This window comes from Stylophora pistillata, chromosome 1, assembly GCF_964205215.1.
Source record: "Stylophora pistillata chromosome 1, jaStyPist1.2, whole genome shotgun sequence".
Classification (NCBI taxonomy): domain Eukaryota; kingdom Metazoa; phylum Cnidaria; class Anthozoa; order Scleractinia; family Pocilloporidae; genus Stylophora; species Stylophora pistillata.
The window spans coordinates 27,927,204-27,949,387 of NC_142519.1; the positions used below are offsets into that span (position 1 = coordinate 27,927,204).

The 22,184-nt window shown below is 37.3% G+C and overlaps 1 protein-coding gene across 2 annotated transcripts; it reads left to right on the plus strand.

Moving 5' to 3' along the window:
• The first annotated feature begins 991 nt into the window (after nucleotides 1–991).
• On the plus strand, nucleotides 992–22,090 carry LOC111322737 (mediator of RNA polymerase II transcription subunit 24). 2 transcript variants are annotated; one of them, XM_022925902.2, is made up of 30 exons: nucleotides 1,001–1,995; nucleotides 2,439–2,521; nucleotides 2,598–2,636; nucleotides 3,364–3,437; nucleotides 3,922–4,027; nucleotides 5,095–5,230; nucleotides 5,434–5,557; nucleotides 6,614–6,704; nucleotides 7,242–7,310; nucleotides 8,191–8,307; nucleotides 8,515–8,663; nucleotides 9,163–9,252; nucleotides 9,727–9,806; nucleotides 9,942–9,967; nucleotides 10,371–10,504; nucleotides 11,579–11,622; nucleotides 11,785–11,867; nucleotides 12,578–12,759; nucleotides 13,843–13,948; nucleotides 15,486–15,598; nucleotides 15,806–15,868; nucleotides 16,160–16,215; nucleotides 16,540–16,592; nucleotides 16,846–16,968; nucleotides 18,049–18,091; nucleotides 19,103–19,224; nucleotides 19,732–19,832; nucleotides 20,006–20,085; nucleotides 20,472–20,617; nucleotides 21,203–22,090. In XM_022925902.2, the coding sequence occupies exons 1-30, from the start codon at nucleotides 1,875–1,877 to the stop codon at nucleotides 21,326–21,328; spliced, it is 2,880 nt and encodes a 959-aa protein (XP_022781637.1). In that variant the 5' UTR covers nucleotides 1,001–1,874; the 3' UTR covers nucleotides 21,329–22,090. The 2 variants fall into 2 exon arrangements, with proteins under 2 accessions (XP_088584845.1, XP_022781637.1); XM_088728719.1 differs by lacking the exons at nucleotides 20,006–20,085; nucleotides 21,203–22,090 and having other exon boundaries at nucleotides 992–1,995; nucleotides 20,472–20,615.
• The last annotated feature ends 94 nt before the right edge of the window (nucleotides 22,091–22,184 follow it).

Here is a 22,184-nt window from a genome sequence, read left to right on the forward strand (position 1 = left end):
AACACGCAACGTTTAATGAAAGTATGTGGAGGGTTTCCTCTCAGACTTCTCGTAAGTCACCCGATTCGAAGAATCACAGTCCTCTAGAGCCAAAGATATGACGAAATGTTTTGATGAACTCAAATATTGTATTGTTTATTTATTTGCTTTTCTTAAGCGAGCGAATTATCGTGATAAAGCCTTTCAGATGTTTTCAATAGAAAAAATGAAGGAGATGAAAAACGTTTCCAAAAATAACCTTTAGCTATATGGGTGGTGTGTTGCGGCGCCGTGAGGTACTTCATATGAGAGCGCATCGCAATATCATACAGGTTCGACACAGTTCTATTTACAAACAAATTGCCAAAAAAAAGTTTATCTTTGTTGTCATAGTGTGTTTTGTTCATCGAAAATGCACTGTTTTCGGAGTACCCTCGGCTTTCATATACATTACAAGGTATTACGGCAAGAGCACATAAACATACAGCACACTGCAGCTAGTTTTTTTATGAAAAAGAGGATAAAACATCATTTTCATAAAAAATGGAACCGCTTTTCTAGAGGAAAATTTACTGCCCATCATTCTAAGCTTCAAAGAGCAGAAAAAGCGGCCCATATCAGCTGACCCTCTGACAAAATAGAACTTTATGTTCATTGTCTATTTTTGAGTGGTTAGTGTAGCATAAATGATACGTGAGGGGAAGTCGAAGGTACTGTAAAAGGTATTGGCATATTTTAAGGACATGGGTAATTAACTCTTCCCTATGAAAGAAGTGGAGACCGTAGGGTTTTCGGCCGAAAGATAAACCATTGAACAATGGTAATTTTCCCAGTTCATCTCCGCACTCAGTTTGTAGTTCGAGTCATGTTTGCGTGCATGCAAATTGTACTTGCTGATATGGATAAGCCCTCCTTTTCATTGTTATATTGTACGCTATTGACAAAAATGTATACGTTTAGTCGCATGGCTGCCTCGCCAATAAAACAATATTTTACACAAGCTTTGATCTCTCACACGCCTTCACAGCTCGAAACCACTGCTGAGCAGCTGTTGATAGTGGTTTGAACTGCGCGAAAAGTGGGTTGGAAGGATTCTTTTGAACAGTGCATGGTGAGGTCGAGATAGTCGTTGATTCGCAAAGTGTTAATGGAGAGCGAGATTAATTGAGCGTTTTATGGTCATTGTGATCGCAGATGTTCTGTTCACTGCTGAACAATATGGAATGATTTTCTGGTTAATTAACGCTTTGAGGACCGGATATGGTTCATCTGAAAATGAATAAAGATTCGAAGTACTTATCCTGTCAGAAAAGTGCATGTAACTTTAATCAATTTGTTACAAAAAATAGGAGAAAAGGAATCAGTGTTTGTTGATTAAAAAAGGCGGGCAAAATTCTTTCTGAATTATGCGATCAGAAACGGTCAGTCCAAGTTATCTTCCTCTGGTCCCTGTTTCATTATTTAACTATGAAGTGTCATGGCATCTCAACTGTGTTTTAGTCTCTCCGGAGCACTCTGACCTTATAGGTTACAATATGTTTGCCACCAAACAGGGTATGGTTTCCTGGAGTGCGCGGAAGCTTAGACCAACTAAAAGATTTGTTTCTGTTTATGTATTTTGTTCGCTCTGGAAACGGTTTTCATACCGTATACTCTTTGAGTTACGAATTGACAAAGGTGTTTCAATTTCTGTTGCTTGTGCAAATGAAGGGATACCATAAAATTTGCAACGTCGAAATACGTATTAAATCAAAACAGATTCACATAACGTTTGATAAACTGCGTAAAACAGTCTGCACTTTCGCAATCATACGAAATTTCATAATGTGATAGTATGATCGTTCTTACATGAAACAGTTAGACATTGCCAGGTTACTAAGGGATAGGTTTTCAAAATGGTGGTCAACACGGAGATTCTTCTTCAAGCTTGGAGGGAAAGATGGTCTCCATTACGGTGGCTAGTAGAAGTGAAAAAGCTGGCTGGGAAAGATAACGAAGAACTTCAGGACTTGGCAGGTTATTTTATGTTTTTTCTAAATGTTGATGAAGCGAGGAGGGGAGACGTCTGTCATTGCACGCCGTTTTGATCGAAACTGAAATTTAAATTATTGCAATGTGATACTATGAATTTAAACTTTCAGTACTCGTTTTATTCTTAAGATATTGATATTTAACTTTTCCCCGTCTTTAAGTTTATCGTAACTTCGGCGTGAAAACGGTTATTACTTGTGAAAATAGCAATCGGCTGGTCATTTGAATTTCAAAGTTCATATCATGGAGATGTAAAATTTGACACGAATGTTCTAAGGTGACTTCATTTCGCTGATCAAGTTCCTTTTTCTCGAAACTTGTATGCTCGACAGTTAATTCAAATTTTATTGAGACCTTTCACTCATGTTACGTATTTATTTTGATGTTAGTTCTTATTGTTTGTTTTTTATTTTTTCATTATTGTCCAGAATGCCTTGTTCAACAAGCTACATTTGGCAGTACACCAAGCACTTTGATATTATCGTATCTTAACCATGGGATTTCCACTAAGGTATGTGGTGAAAACACTGAAATTGTTACAATCATCTACTCGTAATACACACATACTGAGTATGTTTTTCTCTTAGGTCATTTCATGTTCATCAGCTTTGACAGCAGTTCATCAGGTATGTGCATAAACTGATGTAAGAATTCTTGTTACTCAGTTGTATAAGTTACATGAAAAACCACTTCATTTCAAGCAATGCTAACAGAGTGAATGTCATTCTCCTTGTTTGATCTTGTTTCTTTAAAAGATCAATTTCTTCTTGGTAGCAAAAGACGTGTCTGACTATCTTGAATCACACAAACAATTCCCAGTCTCGTGGGATTTTGTCTATTGTGTGTTCATTCTAGTTCACTGAATATATAAATCTTAAAGTGCACCTAAACCCCAAATTTTTTTTTGCTTAACGAAATAAGTGTATTTTTGGAGTATTTCTGTGCAAAAATTATTTTATTTGCTCAAATCTTCAATTTTCTGTGCCCAGTCAAAATACGGAAAATTGGCTGGCACCTTGGCTCATGACCAAGTTTAAAGAGGAATGGTTCTAGCGGGTAATGTGATGTCAAATTGAGAACATGAAAGTCTGCATTTCACACATTTTCACCTGTTTGGGAAGGTTGCCATCGATATTGTCTGAAATATGCCGACTAGGCGTGTTGTATGAGAAATGTATGAAGCGTAATACCCTCTTGCAAATTTCACACGTTGCTACATCCTCCTACGAAATGCACTTATTTCGTTAAGCGAAAAAAAAATTTGGGGTTTAGTTAAGTTCTTTAAGTTCATCTACAATTTCCTTTAGTGATGTAAATTTTCTGAATAATTGCAAATGTTTGACTCTATCTTAGTTTCAGAATATTATAAAACACAAGTGCTTATCAGCTCTTCTTGATCTCCTGCTTAGTTTCATTCCAACCATAAGGTAATGAGTGTGATTAATAAGTACTTTAAAATCAGTATAAGTACTACCAAAATAACATCTAGATTTACCAATCATTATAGTCCTATTTTGGAGAGGATCTATCAGTAACTTAATCATTTTTAATCTATCTATTTATTTATTTTATGTGGTAAATGAAAAAAGCAATGATTTTTTGAAAGGCAAACTTTTCTGGCAAATCTTTCCTTCCCTTCGTAGTTTCTTAAGTTACGAATATGGCATGTTGTTGTTAAAGCTATGACCTTTAAAATGAGTCATTTCTGACTTTAAACTCTGATAACTTTTGAGCTTGATAAAATGTACACAGCTTTTTGACAATTATGAGAGTTAACTGTGGTAATACCAAACTTCCTGTCACTTTTAATTAGTACCTTCAGGTTGGAACCATTTACTGATGAAACCACAAAAAAAGGAAAGATGTTTATTTTCAAAATATTGAAGCACTATATTTTCTTTCTTTTCGAAGTGGTCCAGATAGTGATGAGGAATGTCTGAGGCTAGCAGTTTCTTTCATCAAAATTTTGTATTGGCTTCTTATTGTTTCTACAAGGTTACTCAAGTTATGTATAGAGGTTTGTAAAATATACCTGTATCTTTGAAACATCACTGTTGACGGTGCCAGTCTCACGAGCACCTTAGATATTTATAATGCTCATTCATGTGACATTGGTAGAGAGTGGTGTACTGTATGTAATTAACAATTATTTCACGAACGCGCGTTGGATATAAGATGATAGATAGCCAACAAGGCGCGTAGCGCCGAGTTGGCTATAATCATCTCATATCCAACAAGCGCGAGTGGAATAATTGTTTTATTAAAAACGCCCCCAAAAAATTATTATTTTGTAAGAAGAAACTGGATTTTTGAGCTCCCTTTTGATTTTAAGCTGACGCGTATGCTTACCATATTTGTAGATTATGGTATATTGGCTCATATACCATAATGGCTAAGCCAATAAAAAGTCTTGAATTGCATTATCCAATGATCCAGTTTTTAATAATTATTTATTATGTGATATTTACATAATATACCTGTAGTATTTCCTTGAGTTGTGATGTGGTGATATTAGAACAAAACAAAAAATTTGACACTGTCTGTATTGATTTCAATCAATCAATCAATAATCTTTATTTATACATGATGAGTATTTAAAGCGACACTTCACTTGTGGGGTTGTGTCTAAATAATTAAGTAAGATAACTAATGAATTAGAGAATCAATAGGATGCACCCAGCTAAAATCATATCGCTACTTACTACTTACAAGTCTAAAACAATAAAAGCTTAAAATTCTAAAAAACAAGGTGGTACTCTAATATCGTCTAATTATTAACACTAATTATTCTTAAAATCTTCCTCCCTTCTGGTTAATGTTTGAGGGGAGATACAGTCTAAACTTGTTTTAGAAAAAAGGTCTCTTCCTTATTATATAAACATTTCTCTATCAACTCAGGTGAAATGCTGTATGCGTTTATTCATTATACATTTCTCAAATTTGTACAAAATTTCAGGAATTTAACTCAGAAGTCTTTAATTGTATGGATCATAAGCAAACTTTGTTAGAAAAGGAATGATAAGTTTTTGTTCAATTCACATAATCTGTTTCATACTACCTCTTCTGTGCTTTTCAATAATGTAGTCTCTACGTCTGTCTGGAGGTATCAATCTCCCATTTCACTCGGCTAATATTGGAAAATGCCACAGAGCATTTGGACAGCTCATAGGTTCATCATCTTACAGAGCTATGGTTATTGTGGGAAAGATGGAGGATCAAGGTAACAAAAAAGAATTTTCTCCTTATTTACATGCCAGAGTTATTTCTTATTTTTTGTAATATGAGGTTAGAAGTCATGATGAAGGACAGGCAGAGGAAGGGGGAACACATTGCTACCTGACAGGCTACCTAAACATAATGTACTTGAGTGAGAGTGAATCATATAACATATATCATGCTCTAAGGATATTTATCTCTGTTTAGTCACAGCACTGGAATTAGACAGACAGTTGCAGGCACATCTGAAAGACCTTTTGATGACCCAACCTGATGGAGTAGTTCCTGAGGTACAGCTCTACATCAAAGAACTCATGGTTAATTTTAGCAGGTAGGAGAGACAAATTAAGAAACATAGTTTCTCTTTGTCTTGGTTTCCTTTTACCCCTGTTTCCTTAATTTTATTTATCTTTGGTCACAGAATTCTTCTGTAATGGTGGGCATGGTTAATGAAATTATTATTTTGATATGCATTTACATGTATGCATGCAAATTAGCCCTCTTGGCCTTTATTTTGAGTGAGTATTCTATTGTAACTTTTAAACTATCTTGCTTTTGAAGCCAGAAAGGCTCATGACAATAAAAGAACAGCAATTAGGCCTGCCATTAATGGAAGAGATTTATATCTGTCCTCTTACATTTACTCAGGTAGCTTCCCCAATGATTTGTCTCCATTAACCAAATTTTTTACCCCCTGGAGATGTTAGGTTATGCAAATTCATTCTATGTCTAAACAAATTTATTATCAATTATAAGGCCCGTCATTTATGAAAGAAATCTATATTTGTCCACCTTTATTTATCCAGTTAGCCTTCCCACTAATTTTTCTGTGTTGATGAAATATTTGAGAGGTTAAGTTATGAAACTTTATATCACGTGCAAACAAATTTATTGATATTTAATTTAATCAACTGATACTACCGTATTATCCTAATGATAATTAACAATTATTCATCAAAGTAGAGGTGAGTAGTGGTGGATATTTAACAAGCCATGAAGTGATGAGGTAAAATTAATGTCCACCACCTTCATGGAAACAAAAGTGAATAATTGTGTTAGTATTAATTACACATAGACCAAAAAATTAGTTCTCTCAATTTGCCAGAAAAATGTTCAAAATGAAACTCTTTATGGGCAATTTTGCTGAGCATCAGCTCCTCAGAGGTGAATAATTCTTGTTATTCACTTCTGAACTAGCCAATGAGTGCATGAAAAAGGCACTATTCACTTTTGTGGTTTATACCTGCAATTATTAGCCAATCAGCAACAAGAGATTAATTAAATTTTAGTAAAGGTAATTAACAGTGTTTCTTACTGCTAAAGATTGAGTAATAGATGTTTTTCTTACTCATTGATGATGATTAATAAATGTTGTATTCATTTGAAGATTTCAGAGCTTGAATTCTTCATCAGGGAGTGGTGACATCAGTCCGGGGCATGTTCCTAACATGCCTATCCAGATAATTACTCAGTTCCAGGTCAGAACACTTAAGTTCAAATTATGTAGCTTATGTAAATAATTTATTTGAATATTTATTGAATATTTACTGAATCTGTAGCCTTAAATTTTATCTTTTGTATGTTTTTAGTAAGGGAAATTGTTTTTATACAGGGCTAACCTCACGATTTTCCCTTTTCAGGATGTATTTTTTACATTCAAGTGTTCTAGCTTCCTGAATTAATGTTATGTTATGTTATGTTATGGTACAGACACCTCAATTTTTTTCTCCGCACTGCACGTGTATTTCACAGTTAAATGAAATAAGTTATCTTCAACTTAGGAGCGCCTCTCTCCAACAATGGGTAATTGAGGATGGGAAAACTGTCAAGGAAACATCAGAATAATTCTGGCTGGTAACACTGTGATGGACTGGCATCCTGTTAACTTGGTCATCAGTAATAATCCCAGTGGCTTCATGCTACTGGAACTGGAATAAATTCTGGGATGATGGGTCTTGTGTCCTATAAGCAGAGTATATGACTGTTCACCCTATACTTCTACTTGTTTTTGACAGGTCGTAGTGAGTCCTTTTTATACTCCACATCAAGTTGCTGATGTGATGGAAAGCACTATGCATACTCAGGTACAAGACTAGATCTCATTATTTAATTTTGATTATGATAAATTATTTAAAATTATTTGCTTTTTTCTTAACTCCATTTACACTTGCAACTTTTTCTTAAAAAATGTGTTGTTTCTAAGATTTTTCCTCTAGTTTGGATGGAAAAATGCCACCAGTCTTATCTTGACAAGTCAGCCTTTGTCCAATCACATAATTGGATAGTTTTTGGATTTTTCAGTGGGTGACTCAGCAAGGACACTTGTGTATGAGATTGATTAAGGTTTAAGGGAGATTCTAATTCAGCTAGTTTTCCCAAAAAAAAGTTATTGACAAGTTTTTGTTGCATCACAGCTGTTTGTTTGATTGTAGGAGTAATATTTTATCAAGTGGTCTAGCTGTCCAGGTGTGCAAAGTCCTGAGAAGGGCTGTTCTCAGATTTAGTGACTGATGTTTTGACAACCTTAGTGGGAGTCATTGTCAGAGTTAGGTCACTGCTATCTGTTGTAAAAATTTTTGTGAGTCATTTTAGCCATTTGATAGCCCTGTTTCTTGCCTTCACTTATGTCACCTTTCCAGTAAACCTGTTGGAGTATGATATGATATTTTACAGGAAGGTGACCTCAAGTAAATTCTTTCAATATATCAACTTTGTTGATATATTGAAACATCAGCTTTTATAATTGTAACGGTGGCCAATTTACCATTTCAACTTTGTTGATATATTGAAATTATTTTGTTACCCCCACCGACGCAGTCCCAAACAGTTTCTTTAGAAACTATCAGCCTTTATTCAAGTAAATTCTGCCAATTTCCTGTGACAAGTTCATTTCTGAAAGAAAATTGTTGAAGTTAATGTGGTTTGAATATTACCAATGTCCAATATAATTTTGTTTTTTTATAGAATGTTGCTAGGCATCAGCTATACTTGGAATTTCTGAGATCAGCCTTAGTTGGCCTGCTAGGAGCTCCTGAGAAATCAATGGAAATGATACTGTGGACAGGGTTTTTATTCCTGAAGGTCAGTGGGGGAAATTTCTTGATGGCCATGTGGCTTCTACCACATTTTTTTCTTCAGATGAAATTTAAAATTCTATAAGAGAGGTTCTTGTACAAATTTGTGGTAGACTCTATGAGAAGAGGTTGATTAGCCCCCACTAACCCTGGTGTTTCTATTTTCTGAGATTTTCTTTCTTCTTAACTACTGATACACTGTACCTGCTTGTAGGTCCCCATGGTGATTCGCCTGTTGGAGTCTAGATCTCAGCCTCCCATTCAACTTCAGCCCAGTCCTGTGGAACACTCTGCTGCACATACTGCCTTTCAACAACTGCTACAGTTTGCTCCCTTGCTGGATGATGCTGACAAGAAGTGCAGGTTATAAAACAATGTACTTCTTTAATTAAGACTGTCATTAGTTAATATCCTAGTATACATGCTCAGATTACTATAGAATCAGCTCTATATATAGTATTTTACTAGCCAGAAAGAGCCATTTCTTTTTTACAATCAGATGTTTTCGTCTTGTCAAAACAGTTATGAATGTGTATTCATACATGAACTTCATAATGGGCATTGCTCATGATAAAAGCTCTGTGGCTTAGTGGTAGAGCATTGGAGCATGGAATCCAAAGGTCTGAGGTTTAATTCCTCGTGGGGACCCAGAATTTTTTCTTTGTTCTACGCTCGTGACAAGATGAAAACATCTTTCTCTATTTCTTTACTGAGCTCCAAACTTACCATCTTTTTTCTATTTACAAACTAAATAAAAAAAATAAATGTTTTATATACATGTAGAGGGCCATTTTAGAAAGAAGTTTCTTACATGACTGGTTAATTTTATGCCAATCTTTGATTACTACCCAATGCCTTGCAGATGTAACTGTTACAAAGAATTAATCCTGCAGTACTGCAAAGACCTCAATCAACAGGTGGTTGATAGGATTGGACAGCTCATCTCTCAAAGGTTTGTTTCTGGTCTTTGTCAGAATTTCATCTTATCCCTCCAGGTCTTTCTGTGGTTGTAAACAGGTTGCCGTATCATTTGAACAAAAAGAAAATGCTTTGATTTCATTTGTTTTACTCTCAACATTTCTTCTTTTGACGCCAATTCTGATAATCCTCACTGGAAGCCTATGATACAGCCTGTTTTTTGTATTTAGAGTGCAAAGAACTGTCTTTATATTTTGTGCTAGCATAATAGACTTGGAATAAAGTTTTGATGCTTTTGTGACATTTATGTGTGGCAGACACTGGTTAGTTACATGCATCCAACCATTCATTTTCATCTCCACTCAGAAGTTTGCATGTTGTGTTATTTTACATTTCAGTAGTTGAGATATGTGCAAAGGGGTTCCAGACACCTGTTTTGTCGGATTATTCCCTTTTCTGTTACGATAACAATCTGCAAAACTTATCATCACCTCATTTTACTTTTTAGACTCTTGTCAGATGAAGTACAACACTTGTTAAGTATTCAAGCATCTTATAATCATCCAGCCCAGCAGGTCCAAGATGAAGGTTTGTGTATTAAACAAAGCAGTTTTTGTTGGATTGTTTCAGCTTCTGATGTGCTCCCCATTTCCTTTTGCCATCATTTTTCTTCATGATGTGGTGAAACAAAGTTAATGTTGTCTGTTTGTATTCGTATTGCAGAAAGCAAAATAATGGAAATAATCATGGTGAGTTTCATAAAAACCCAATCACCTAAGTATACAACTATTTCAGTGGAGATATAGTTGCACCTTTTTTAAGTGGAAACACATTATGCAGTCACCCTGTATTAAAGGGTCAATTGCAAAGTCCTGCAATTTTTTTGTTTGATTACTGTAATTTTCACCTATGTTATGAGGGCACTCCCTTAACTGAGTCCCAATGCCCTGTTTGTATTGTCTTGACCTGTATTTTTGAAATGAATTTTTCATCTTGATTTCACTGTTATCACTTTAAACATGTTTTTTTTTTTTTTTTTTTTTATCAATGTCATAGTCTTAAATGATTATCACCAGCTTAGTCAGTACATGTGCAGTGAACAGTTTGCATGATTCTGTTCAATTCCAAAATGATGTTGTTTCTTTATTTCAGGCTTTGGAATCTGATCTTAGCAGCAGAGATGAGAAATTCCTTAACCCTCTGTTAAATGTGGAGAAATTTAGATGGATGACGGTTGCTGCAGCAAGTGTGGGAAAACTTCCAAACCTTATAAACGGCCTTGTCAAGTAAGGATGTTTTGATGCTTTGCCTCAGCAAGTTACTAAACAACATAAGGTTTGATTATGTAAATGAAGATGGTCAATTTTTAAGCCTGGTCCCAGTTGTTCGAAGGTTGGATGATGCTATCCAGTTGACAAATCTTTATCCGGTGGAAAGTGCAGTATGCGTTTCTATCACTTATCTGCTGGATAGCAATTTATCCATTGGATAGCATTATCTGCCCTTTATTCAACTGGGCCCTGGTGTTTAAGTGAAAGAAGACATCATTCAGTAAGCACTCTGAGTTCTTTTACTCTGAGTATGCCTGTGTCATTCAATAAATAACATCTTCTTTGAACATGAGGTTTGCTTAAAATGGAGAGTTCATCTTAGTGTCAGATGTAAACAAATATTGCCTCAGGACGCAATCACACCTCCTTTGGAGTCACAAATTGCTGATCTGCTCTAATGGTTTCACACTGTGTTCTAACAAGACTTGCTCCTAGGTGTAGTGAAGTTAAGTGTAGTATGGTGGTTGTTGTTGTTGTTTTAACTACAATCAGTATGTGTTGGTCATGACAAGCAAGTCTTGGTCTTCCTGTGTGTTTAATAAACAGTTGACTATTCATTCCCTCTTTAGTCTTTGAAAATGAAAGGTGAATGCTTGAGTATCTAGGGGCTTCCTTTCTGTCTAGCCAGCCTTAAGCTAGAATACCACCCCATGGCTGGAAATACCTTCAAAGTCAGTCATAAGCCCACATTCCAGGCACCCATTAAAACTGATTAGTTCAGCAAGGGAAAAAAGAGGATCAGGGTGAACACTTGGAAAAACTTGTACAAAACTGCTCAGTGCTTCTGAAAAGGGCGGTCACCAAATCGCTTGTTAACCTAGAGATCACAGCTGTAATTAAGTTGTGTCTTTCCAAGTAAGCTTGCACTTGTGAGATTGACGACTGACTAGAAACAACTGCTGAGCTCATGGCAGTTAACTATATGTTCAAGTTTCATTTAATGTAACTCTAATGTTAAACACCTAGAACAGTAAGCTTTGGTTTTGAAAAAGTACTCTTGGTAACTGCTTGAACTATTTTGTATTATAGAGTTACAGAACAAACTCTTCGCCCTGCTACAGAAAAAGAGGACGGTGAGTGAGGATAAAAAATGTATTGAGTTGATTTTCTTTTTCTCAAGTATAAACCTTGCTAATCAGTCATGCTCTATCAGTGTGGCTTGTAAATGATTTTCCTGATCTGAAAAAAACTTGATTATCTCCGGTCAGTTTAATTAAAACATTAATTCGTTGCAGTTAAAAAAGGAAGCATCAGAGGGGAGCTATTTAACACGTCTTTTTTGTTATTGTGTCATATTGGACAAGTGTATGGCTCGAAGGTAGGTTTAAGACTAGCTACTTTCTCATCCTTTTTTACTGCTCTTTTATTATTAACAAGTGTTCACCGAAGGCAAATTTGAATGATGCCCGAGACGAAGGGGACTATTCAACAATATCGACTGAGCGCGAAGCGAATAAATGTCTTGGTATAATAATTAATGTTCAGATGATTATTAGAGCAAAAACGTAAATTGTAGTTTATTTCTTTGCCTTCAACTTGTCTTGCGTCAAGAATGTGGCCTCTACACTCGCAGACATAATTAGTTCGGACAGTTTCCCAGAAGAACGTCTATGACGCTCTTTCACCCCTTTCCCCTACCAATGTTATCAGTTGCCAATGGGTCCATGTCATCTTGCAGACCAACATTGAGAGAGGCGGGGGGGGGGGGGGGAGGGCAGGGAAGGCAGAAAATGTTCGTACACGTGATCAGTCTGTAAACTATGCATGACAAAGCAAAAACTCAATGAGAGGAGATAATATGTTGTGGCCGTGTCAAAATTCGTTTGTAAGAAAGTGTTCAATAGGCTTTAAATATCTAACAGGAAGCCATTTGCGGCCAGTTCAATTCGAAAAGGTGAACGCTCTTGCTGTAATCACCAAGGTTGCACAGGGGGATCATAGCGAGAAATAGAGCTGAAAATCTTTCGAATCACATGGGTAATTATATTCATGATAATTATTGAAGAAATTCGTACTCTCCTTGGCCAGGTTATATCTGAAGTTGCTAAGAATCGATCACCGACTCCGTTTGTGGTTCAGTGGATTTTACGTCACATACCGGACATTGACAAGTGGAGATCGTTTATACCTGATACACAACACACACCCAATCACGCAGCCGTCAACGAGTTGCTGAATCAGTTCTTTAGCAATTCAGCCTTCCCTGCAAGGTACAGTCAAACAATCTGTAACCACTAAAGCGCTTTTTAGTTGAGTGTCTTGAAAATCAAAACAAATGCCAGAAAAACAAAACAAACGTAAGTATTACAATGAACCAATAAAAAATCCACCAAAACTCTGCAAGCTACATAAAGTACAGGTGAAGAAGTTGAGATTGGTTCAGTTTGCATTTGCATGGTAACAAAAGAATATGGTTTATAATCTCTTGATGGTAGAGTGTATCGTGCGACTTTTAGACTAATTGCAACATGCAGCGAAGTAAAACAATTGCAGTCGTGGATTACCTTTGACGCTCGTTTGAAAATTGCGCCATTCTTCTCAAACATATGCCGCTTAGGCTTCTGATCATCGTAATGAGAATGTTTTCGTCGTGCAGTTACCAGCGAGACCATACTCTGAGTACAGCTGTGGGTGGGGATGTCATTAGAGTATTTCAGGAAATTCCCGAGAAAAGATTTGCCTAGGAAGGCGTCTCCAGATTTCTCGTAGTGGAAAAAGATGGCGTCGAGGATAGTAAAATAGTTATTGTAACTGTAGCAATATCAATTTGCCCAGGTTTAGAGAGATCCTTTTTTTTAGATACTTTAGCACTCATGTATGCGTGTACCTCTGAGCATCTGAAAGTCTGACAAGTAATTTTTTTTCTCTTTTGATTTCATTTGGTAACAGTGAAAACCACGAAAAGATCTGTCCCTCAATGTTCTCTTCAGTCTGGCACTGGGTTATTTAAGATGTATACTACCATTCGATTCAGAGTATCTACAAATCTCCTTAACATTTATCAATTGCATAAATACTCATGCGCAGCGTTATGAATTGCCTTGAACTTAATAATAAGTACTTTGAAACTAATGCGATATTCAATAGGTAACCGATGTAGAGAGCGCAACACAGGCGTTATGTGGTCATATCAAGAGATGTTACGAATACTACGAGCAGTTGAATTCTGAACACGTTGTAAATAAAACAGGTGGAAGCTATGCGCTTTCGTACAAGATTTGAATTAGTTACGATATAACTTGGTACTTGACTCTGCTTACATATCCATAATTTTTCACGTATACTTTTCCCAGTCAAGCTAATTGGGATGAACATTGTACGAATGTATCCAGTGCCTTGCATCACGTGTTAAACGCGTCGCAGTGGGAATCAAAAGCAGTACCTTCCGATCATCTACAGGTAATCTGATTAACATGAAAGTTCTCCCCATAGTATCCATACATTATCCAGCAAACAGGTAATGAGAATAATCAAATTTATCAGGTAGAAGTTGTTATCCTGATCTAACACCAAATTCTCATAACTGATTTAAAAGAAATGTGAAGCAGCAAGAAGGGAGAATTAACAATTAGATCGCGGGAGTTAAAGGGTTAAATTCCAAACTGCAAAGAGAAGTTAACTGTAAACAGACAGTGGAAGCTAATATGATAATATGTTAATTTGCTCATGCAGAGTGTATATATATTGCGTTGCGCCTCCTTACTAGTCCTTAGTGACTGCTAGGTTGTGTAACTGAAAGAAATTAGGCATGTTTGATTTTGGAACCAAGCAAAACTATGAAAGGAAAAAGTGGATCGGCATATGGGAATTAAGATAGAAGTTATTGTAAACCTCTTTTAAGGGTTGAAAGACCAAGACTAAAGTTAAGTCAATCACAACAAAGCGAAATATTAAGAACTTAATAGAACATGAATTTGCTCGAAGCGCGGGGAAACGGGCGAGTAAGGTACGGTTTTAGTTTTCCATCTGATCAGTCGAGAGGCTGGGCCGAGTTTCTAGACCAATCAGAGAACACAGTGGAGCAAATCCAGTGCAATGTTGGATTGTCTTTCATCACGACGGCAATGACATTTATTTTTCACGGGCATTGTTTAAAGAAATAATTTGGATTTATCAACAAAGTTGAAATGGTAAATTGGCCAGGAACGCTTTTCATTCCAGGGATCAACGAACGCTTTTCATTCCACTAATTTTTTCTTTTTTTTTCTCGTTGCCATGTCCCACCAAAACGTAGCTCCATTTTCTGCCTTTAAAAGCACCCACAACCCACAATTCCTCTATTCGCTCCGTCGAAGGGCTGACGCTCGAAACGTCAGCTTTTGTAATCGTTACGGTGGCCAATTTACCATTTCAGCTTTGTTGATATATCCAAATTATTTCGTTACTCCCACCGACGCAGCCCCAAACAGTTTCTTTCGAAACTATCAGCCTCTATTCATTGTTTAAAGAGTTCTCCAACAGACCATTTTACAGTTGTGTATTTAGTTGCCAAGCCATTGATGAGGAGTGAGGCTGAAGGTGACCTTGTTGTGGTAGAGACCAGTATATAGTTAACATCATAACAAAATGATTTACAATTGAAAGGCAGCAACGTTTGTATCATAACAAGGTTACCCTTAGCCTCACTCCTGTCCAAAGGCTTGGCAACCAAGCACGCAAGTGTTAAATGAACTATTTATGTTGTTCGCCTTAGTTGACAAACAACTTTGTCAAATGTTCATGACTGTCTTTTTGGAGCCACGTTGTGTCTAGCTCCTTTAATCATTATGATAAAAATAATCTGTTAACAGCGAAACGTTTTATGCGTAAGTGATTTTCAGTGGGTATTTTCTAAGGTCTTACATTGAATCTATTAATAAAGTTTGGCTCTACAGATTCTCAACTCTATTGCATTGCTTTGATTATCATCATTACTCTTTTTTTTTTTCTTTCTCAGAAATTGTGCGAACTCCTCAAGTACGAGGCACCCGCATTGGCGGTTTGTGCTTGTTCGTGGAGCTGTGGACACATTTACACCTTAACCGCGGAGGAAAGAAAGCATCCTATGCGGTAAAACTATTATACATACAATACATACAAGCAATATTTAAACTTGAATCACTTGTTCCATATGTAGCTCAGTGATGAGCATTCCTGTAAAAACAATTGTTACTTATGTTTCGTCACGGTTTTAAAGGCGGATGGAGAGAACCAAGTCAGTTTGGGCATAAATTGAAACTCAGTTGGTTTATTAATTTCCCTGTTATTCTTTGTTAGGCTAGTTGGACTCCTTGTAAAGCCTGTGAATCCAAGAGGATTTTCCCAGGGATTTGTGGACAGGTAAACATTGTTAACTTGAAGTAATTGTTGTTGGAATAAACGGAGGCGTTTATGAATGTGACGGAAACTGAATGCGTTTCGTTTCTTTTCGGAAATGTTCTGATCCGATTAATCACAGAAATTTAACAGTTTCGTGTTACCTTATTATTGTCACATGGAGTAATTGCTAGGTCCAATTTGCGGTTCGTCTCCTTCGTTGAAAGAGTAAGACTCTAAGCAGAGAATTCCGTTTGTCCACGCTAACCTTGTTTGAGGCAAGAATTCATTTTGCACAATTTTCTTGCTTTACAGGTGCGCGATGTTGTGTGAAGTTATGAAGACGATGTCATCCAGTATTGAGGGTAAAGGTAAAAACTCATCCGGTGTGAACATTTGTTCTATTTAAATGTGGGTCAATGGTCTTTGTGGCTGCAGTAGTACTGGGAGAGAGGATCTTTTTTCACCCCTTAACAAAGAAATATAATTTGGTCGCAACAAACTGTCGATGAATCCTGGTAATTTAAGTGGGCGTGAATGCTCGCGTGTGTTGAGCGAGGAGAGAGAAGGGAGAGGGAGCTGAGTGGAGGAAAGGGGTGGGGGCTCATTAGCAGCCAAGGAAGGTAATTGTTGAGTCGTTTGTCTCATATTCAGCTCTGCGCTATTTCAACTTTCTGTGCCTGTTTACTCTACAGACAACACGTGGGACATTGACAATCCGATATGTAAAGGCGAGCCTGTGTCAAAGGTGAGATTTTAGATTAGTATCAAGTCACTCCAGTCAAGGCATACTGGAACATTTTGTGAAACTAGACACATGTACAGAGGAAATATTGCTGGAGAAATCTAGGCCATTGGAGGATGAAAGAAACAACGAGGACGTGAATCGATGATGACGATGATGATGATGATAATGATGATGGCATAAAGCTCTCTGTGATGGGTTTGTTAAGTTATTTTGCACAATATTTTTTGTGTTTCCTTGTCTGGTTACTCTACAGACCCTTGCATCATTGTTCACAAGCGTTGTCAAAGCACGGCAGCTGAGCAGTAAGACACTTAAACGGTTCAGACATATGTTAATCATGGGAGGAAATGAATGGTTTATTTACTGTATAATCCAGGTTAGGATACTCTTGTCGCGATCATTTCAGTGCAAATCTGTTGTTACATGAGATAAGTTAAATTTTGTTTCTCATACACTGCCGGCTCCTTCAATGCTGGATTGCCATCTCGCGCAGCAAATGGCGTTATCCTGTAACAAGGCGCGTAGCGCCGAGTTGGCTATAATCATCTCATATCCAACAAACGCGAGTGGAATAATTGTTTTATTGAAAACGTTAAATTAATTTATTAAATTTTATGAAATTTTTAGCTCCCTTTTAATTTTAAGCTGACGCGTGCGCTGACCAGGTTTGTAGATTATGGTATATTGGCTCATATACCATAATGGCTAAGCCAATAAAAAGTCTTGAATTGCATTATCCAATGATCCAGGTTTTAATAATAGCAATTATTAAAAATCTGGATCATTGGATAATGCAATTCAAGACTTTATATTGGCTTAGCCATTATGGTATATGAGCCAATATACCATAATCTAATATCTGTACATTGTAACATCCGGTTTCTTCTTACAAAATAAAGTCGAGAAGATTTGTCTAATATCTTGGGGGCGTTTTTTTTAATAAAACAATTATCAGATAGGAGTTGTGTTTTTGATCAGAAAACAAATTTGTGTAACTAAATTACAATCAGATCTTGGGAGGTAAAGGGCTAAGTCAATTATAGGTCACTCTTGTTTCGGAGGATCTTAAAGTTCAATCCTGGGTCGCAAAGCACAAGTGCATATGCATACGTTGGAGACCATATCACCCGATTCTAGAAATATCATGGAGGAATTGCATTTGAATAAAGGCCTATAGAGGGAATTCAGTTTCTTAGCTTGATTCTCTCTTCCAATAGTGTACTTTGTACGTGGTGCAGTTAGCTGACCTGTTGTTATTTGTTGTATCGCGGGTAATTGGGGTCACTAGTGTCCTTGCTTGCTCAGATAAGGCTTAACATCAAACGTGGCGAGAGATGTCGCTTTGATTTTTTAATTTTAATGGTGCTTACACAAAGTACCGTGTAGGAGTCATGCTATTGGTTAGGAAGGTGCTTTTAACATTACAATCAATGGTTTTTATATCTCTCTGACTCAGGAGGTGTTAAAGTGCAGCCGACATCGAGACATCCTAATGGCAGGTCAGTTATTACATTTAGTTAAGTAGTGTCCAGTTTTCTTTGAAATTCGTCAGTGAGCTAGAGGCACTTTTCCTTTCTTGTCCTTGTTTAAGTGAAAATAGAAAGAGGTTTGTTCGATTGTAATTTGGTGAAATTTCCAATTCTTTGTCGTTTTCTCCTACTCCATGAGTTGAACGCTGATTTATCTCGAGAAAGAGAACTCACTCACAGTTTTCAGTCTATTTAAGCAATAGAACACATTTTTCCGAGCTTTACACGTGATGAAGCCACTTGGATGTTGGGAGAATATGAGGAAAGTTTACACATCATTTGCCTTCGGCTCGTGATTTCTTAACTTTCCGAGTGTTCTCCCAACATCCCAAGTGTCTTTATCACGTTCTAGAGCTCGGAAAAATGGGTTCTCGTGGGGGCTTTTATGACATAACTAGTTACATGCGGGCTCCATCACCTGATAAAGCGTCCGCTTGGAAACTGAATTGACCAATCTGAGGATGTGTACTATGTCCATTATGTTATAATTAACAACTATTCACCGAAGTGGAGGTGGTTAGGGGTGGATATTTACCGAGCCGCTTCGCGGCTCGGTAAATATCTACCGCTAACCACCGACACCGAGGTGAATAGTTGTTTTAGTATACACTAAAACAGTGAGATAACATACACCACCGTCGTTAATTTGAGTGATTTCTTCGCTTGTCACTGATGCAAACCGGGACGCCATTTTTTCCCGAGTTGCTCGGAGGTAAATAGCAAAGGATATTCGGAGTTTGACTAGCCAATCAGAGCGCGCCTTCAACGCTATCCACTGTTTTAGTATATGCTAATTCTAAATAGCTTAGAAACCGGTTCTCACCCTTACCTTGTTTAAGTCTTCTTCGTTTGCACAATTTTTCTTTTTGCCTTCCTTACGAAAATTAAGATGTCATAGTTGAAATGTATCTGTAAGATAGTGTTACATTGTCCAAACTGTTTTTTTCTATCATTATTATTTTTTTCGTTATTGTCTATTAGCGGACTTGGCGAGTTGTCTTTTAACATTTGACTCCGAGAACCTTGTACCTTGCTTTCTTGAAAAAGTTCTACCACTGGTTATGAATCACGTAGAAGCTGAAACAATGTTAGAAGACCCAAAGGTAGAGTTGTCAGTTTAAATCGGTTTTTCCTGATTGTTTGGACACCGCTGTATGCTCATATTCAGCTCCCATGCCATATATGACCCATACTATCCACTTTGTTCCGCGATGGCAAAATACTTTGTCGTAATATCTCAGCCGTATGATAAATCTTGTACTGGCCCGCGGGTGTGTTCTGGTAAGATAGTGAGGTGTTAGCTTTGCTCTCTTCATTATGGACAAAAGAGGAATCGTGGTCTATGAAAACGCAAGAAAGACCTTGGCCATAGAATGCGCAACAGTCGTAGATGTTTCCTCTCGTGAGCTTTGCGGAAGTCACCCAAAGTAACGGAACTTCCGAGGGAGAGCCGAGCTCCCTTACGCCCCTTGCCTTAACGTGACTAACGCTTAAATCACCCATCTCCCACTTGGCTAAGATAAAACGTTAAAGACTTTTATGTGGGTTAACCTGGTTAATATCGATTCAACTTGACCTTCTACTTGGTTCTTGCATTTTCTTTTCTCCAGGGTTGGGCCATTGCTCGGCTCATGGCACACGCTGTGTGTTTGGGAATGACCATAGAACATACGCGGTCGAAAGGAGATTTAACTGATGGCGAAATCACACGGTAAGAAATGTGAACACAATTTACTGTAGATGTATTGATCTTTACCAACTCCCTATTTGAATGTCAGGGCCAGGTCTCCCTATGTAGTTGAATTAAATCTCTCGGTGAAGTAGATGCTTAATTATCTTTTTTTTATTCTTGTTATGACTTTCTCTTTTCTTTTTCAATGCTAGTCCGGCTAAAATACAGAGGCTGGACAGTTTTCCCTCTCTCTACAATTCCACGTCTTCATCGCGCGTTCAACAGACTCTTGGTACGTTCATTTTGAAGCGATTTTTAGTGTTCGACGAGTCGCAGGGTTCACGCCCCATAAACTATCAAATTTCTTCTTTTCTAACATTTTACTTGGCCTTATTCCGATTTGTGTTACTAATAACTGTTTACATCTAGAAATCAACTAAGGGTTAACCATTCTCACCTTCGTATTACTGTGTTCATTTTCAAAACAACCTTATATCGGTTGGAAAATTATTATTTACAGTAGCTTATATTTGGTAATTTGTTTTTCGGCCGCAGACAACAATAGACTGGAAACAGTCTCACGTCATATACATATATATTTTCTTTATCAGTAACCATCATATTGTGATGAGTTCCGAGAGGCAAGATTTTTTACCTCTAGCTTGATCTATTCATTAGTTCACCTTTGTGAGGATTTTATTGCCACCATTAAAACCACCGAGGTTGGACCGGTTCCAGCTCTGTTGGTGTCTTTCCTTCAACAAGCTGTCGCCAGTATTGGAACCATCGTTGGGCCACTATCGGCTTGTCTTCCTGAAGATTTGGTGGGTACCTCTTGGCCAGATTATTCCTTTCTTTCAAACGTTTCCTAATCTCCAGTACCGAGGGAGGGATCAAATTTCACAATTACGCCTCAAAGATCTTGTTATACATTACTTCCAGTACAGTCTGTTCAATACTTTACTTGCCATTCTTGATTTTTCCACAACACAATGTAATCTTTTCATGCAGTTGTTTTTCTTAAGCTTCATAAACATACTTAGACTTGAGCAAAACCTCGGTAAATCTCTTTAACAACGTTGAATTTCACTCCTTCGAGGATACTGATTTATCTTTGTCTCGTTCTCATCCCCTTCACATTCCCTCAAAGAACAACTCGTCCTCAACCCTTTTACACCTTAGTACAGCATGCATATTCTCCATACTGTTCCTTGGACACTTCTAAGGTGCGAACAGGGAGAATTTGTTCAACAATCGACGGCTTTTGTTTTTTTTAGTTGGTGATCGTCTCCCTTATTCTTATGACCTTCCTATGTGATTCAGGGGTGATATTGTAAGGAGAAATTAGATGCTGGTCACTCTTAGGGGTTAAAGGGTTAAACGTGACTAGCGTACTTATATTATTTCAGGTGAAGGAAATATTGGAGTTATCACCCAGTCTGCAAAACACACCTGATGTACTTTTGGGTTTGTGTAACATGAAGACAACAGAAGGTCGACAGTTGTGTGCCAAGGCTTTGTGTAGTAGTATTTGAAGAAAAATTCGCCCAAGGGATTGGAGAGAGTCCTGTGGCATTGATGGTGCTAAGGTTTGTTTGCGTAATTGACTTAAACAGAAGTCAAGAGAAGCAGTGGAAATTGTTGACGCGAAAGCTGTCAGCTGATGCGCGTTCCCCCCGGAAACAGAAACTCTGCATGGGATACAACGATTTCAAGGAAACAGATCGAAATTTTGAAGGCAAAAAACAACACATACACAAAAACAACAACCACAACAAGACTGAGCAGCAAAAGTGAAAGTTTATTTCAAAGAAGTAGAGTGTGGGAAGAGAGAAATTGAAAACAACACCTCTAGGTACAAGGGTCGGAAGAGAGAGGACTGAAAACGAGACCTCAAACTACCAGGGTCGGAAGTGATAGGACTGAAAACCAGGGCTGGGAAAGGTCTGACAAATAGGCCAACTCTCAGTTACTCCAAAGTGTCCATTTCAGAACGGGATGAGAGGGGAGCCATCGATATAAAAATGATTTCTTATCTCATACAAATTAAACTCATTTCGCAAATTAGGTCGTGGTTATTCATCGTGTTAAATAACACTTAAAAGGGAAATGTAATCATTTGTCGCACGATGTGAGACATTTAACTTCTGTCGTGTTTTGGATTTACTATTTATTCTATCGTTTACGTTCATTGCTCGCGTTGCAGAAATCAGGAAAAATGAGAACTAGAGATTGTAAATACATATATACATTTTTAAATGATATCTTTGTACAAGAGAAGTAAAATATGAAGATAATTTCTGGTTCACTGTACTGGTGCAAGCTTGTAAACTTATTTATGGGGGCTTTCGATTTAAATACCTTTAGCCGTAGTTGAAAATGGTGATGGCA

Bases quoted from the DNA above. Each gene is read 5' to 3' on its own strand.
- LOC111322737 (XM_022925902.2), top strand. From the start codon at position 1,875: ATGGTGGTCAACACGGAGATTCTTCTTCAAGCTTGGAGGGAAAGATGG. The intron at 5,231-5,433 runs GTAACAAAAAAG...ATCTCTGTTTAG, and splicing joins GGGAAAGATGGAGGATCAAG to TCACAGCACTGGAATTAGAC. The intron at 11,623-11,784 runs GTGAGTGAGGAT...AATTCGTTGCAG, and splicing joins TGCTACAGAAAAAGAGGACG to TTAAAAAAGGAAGCATCAGA.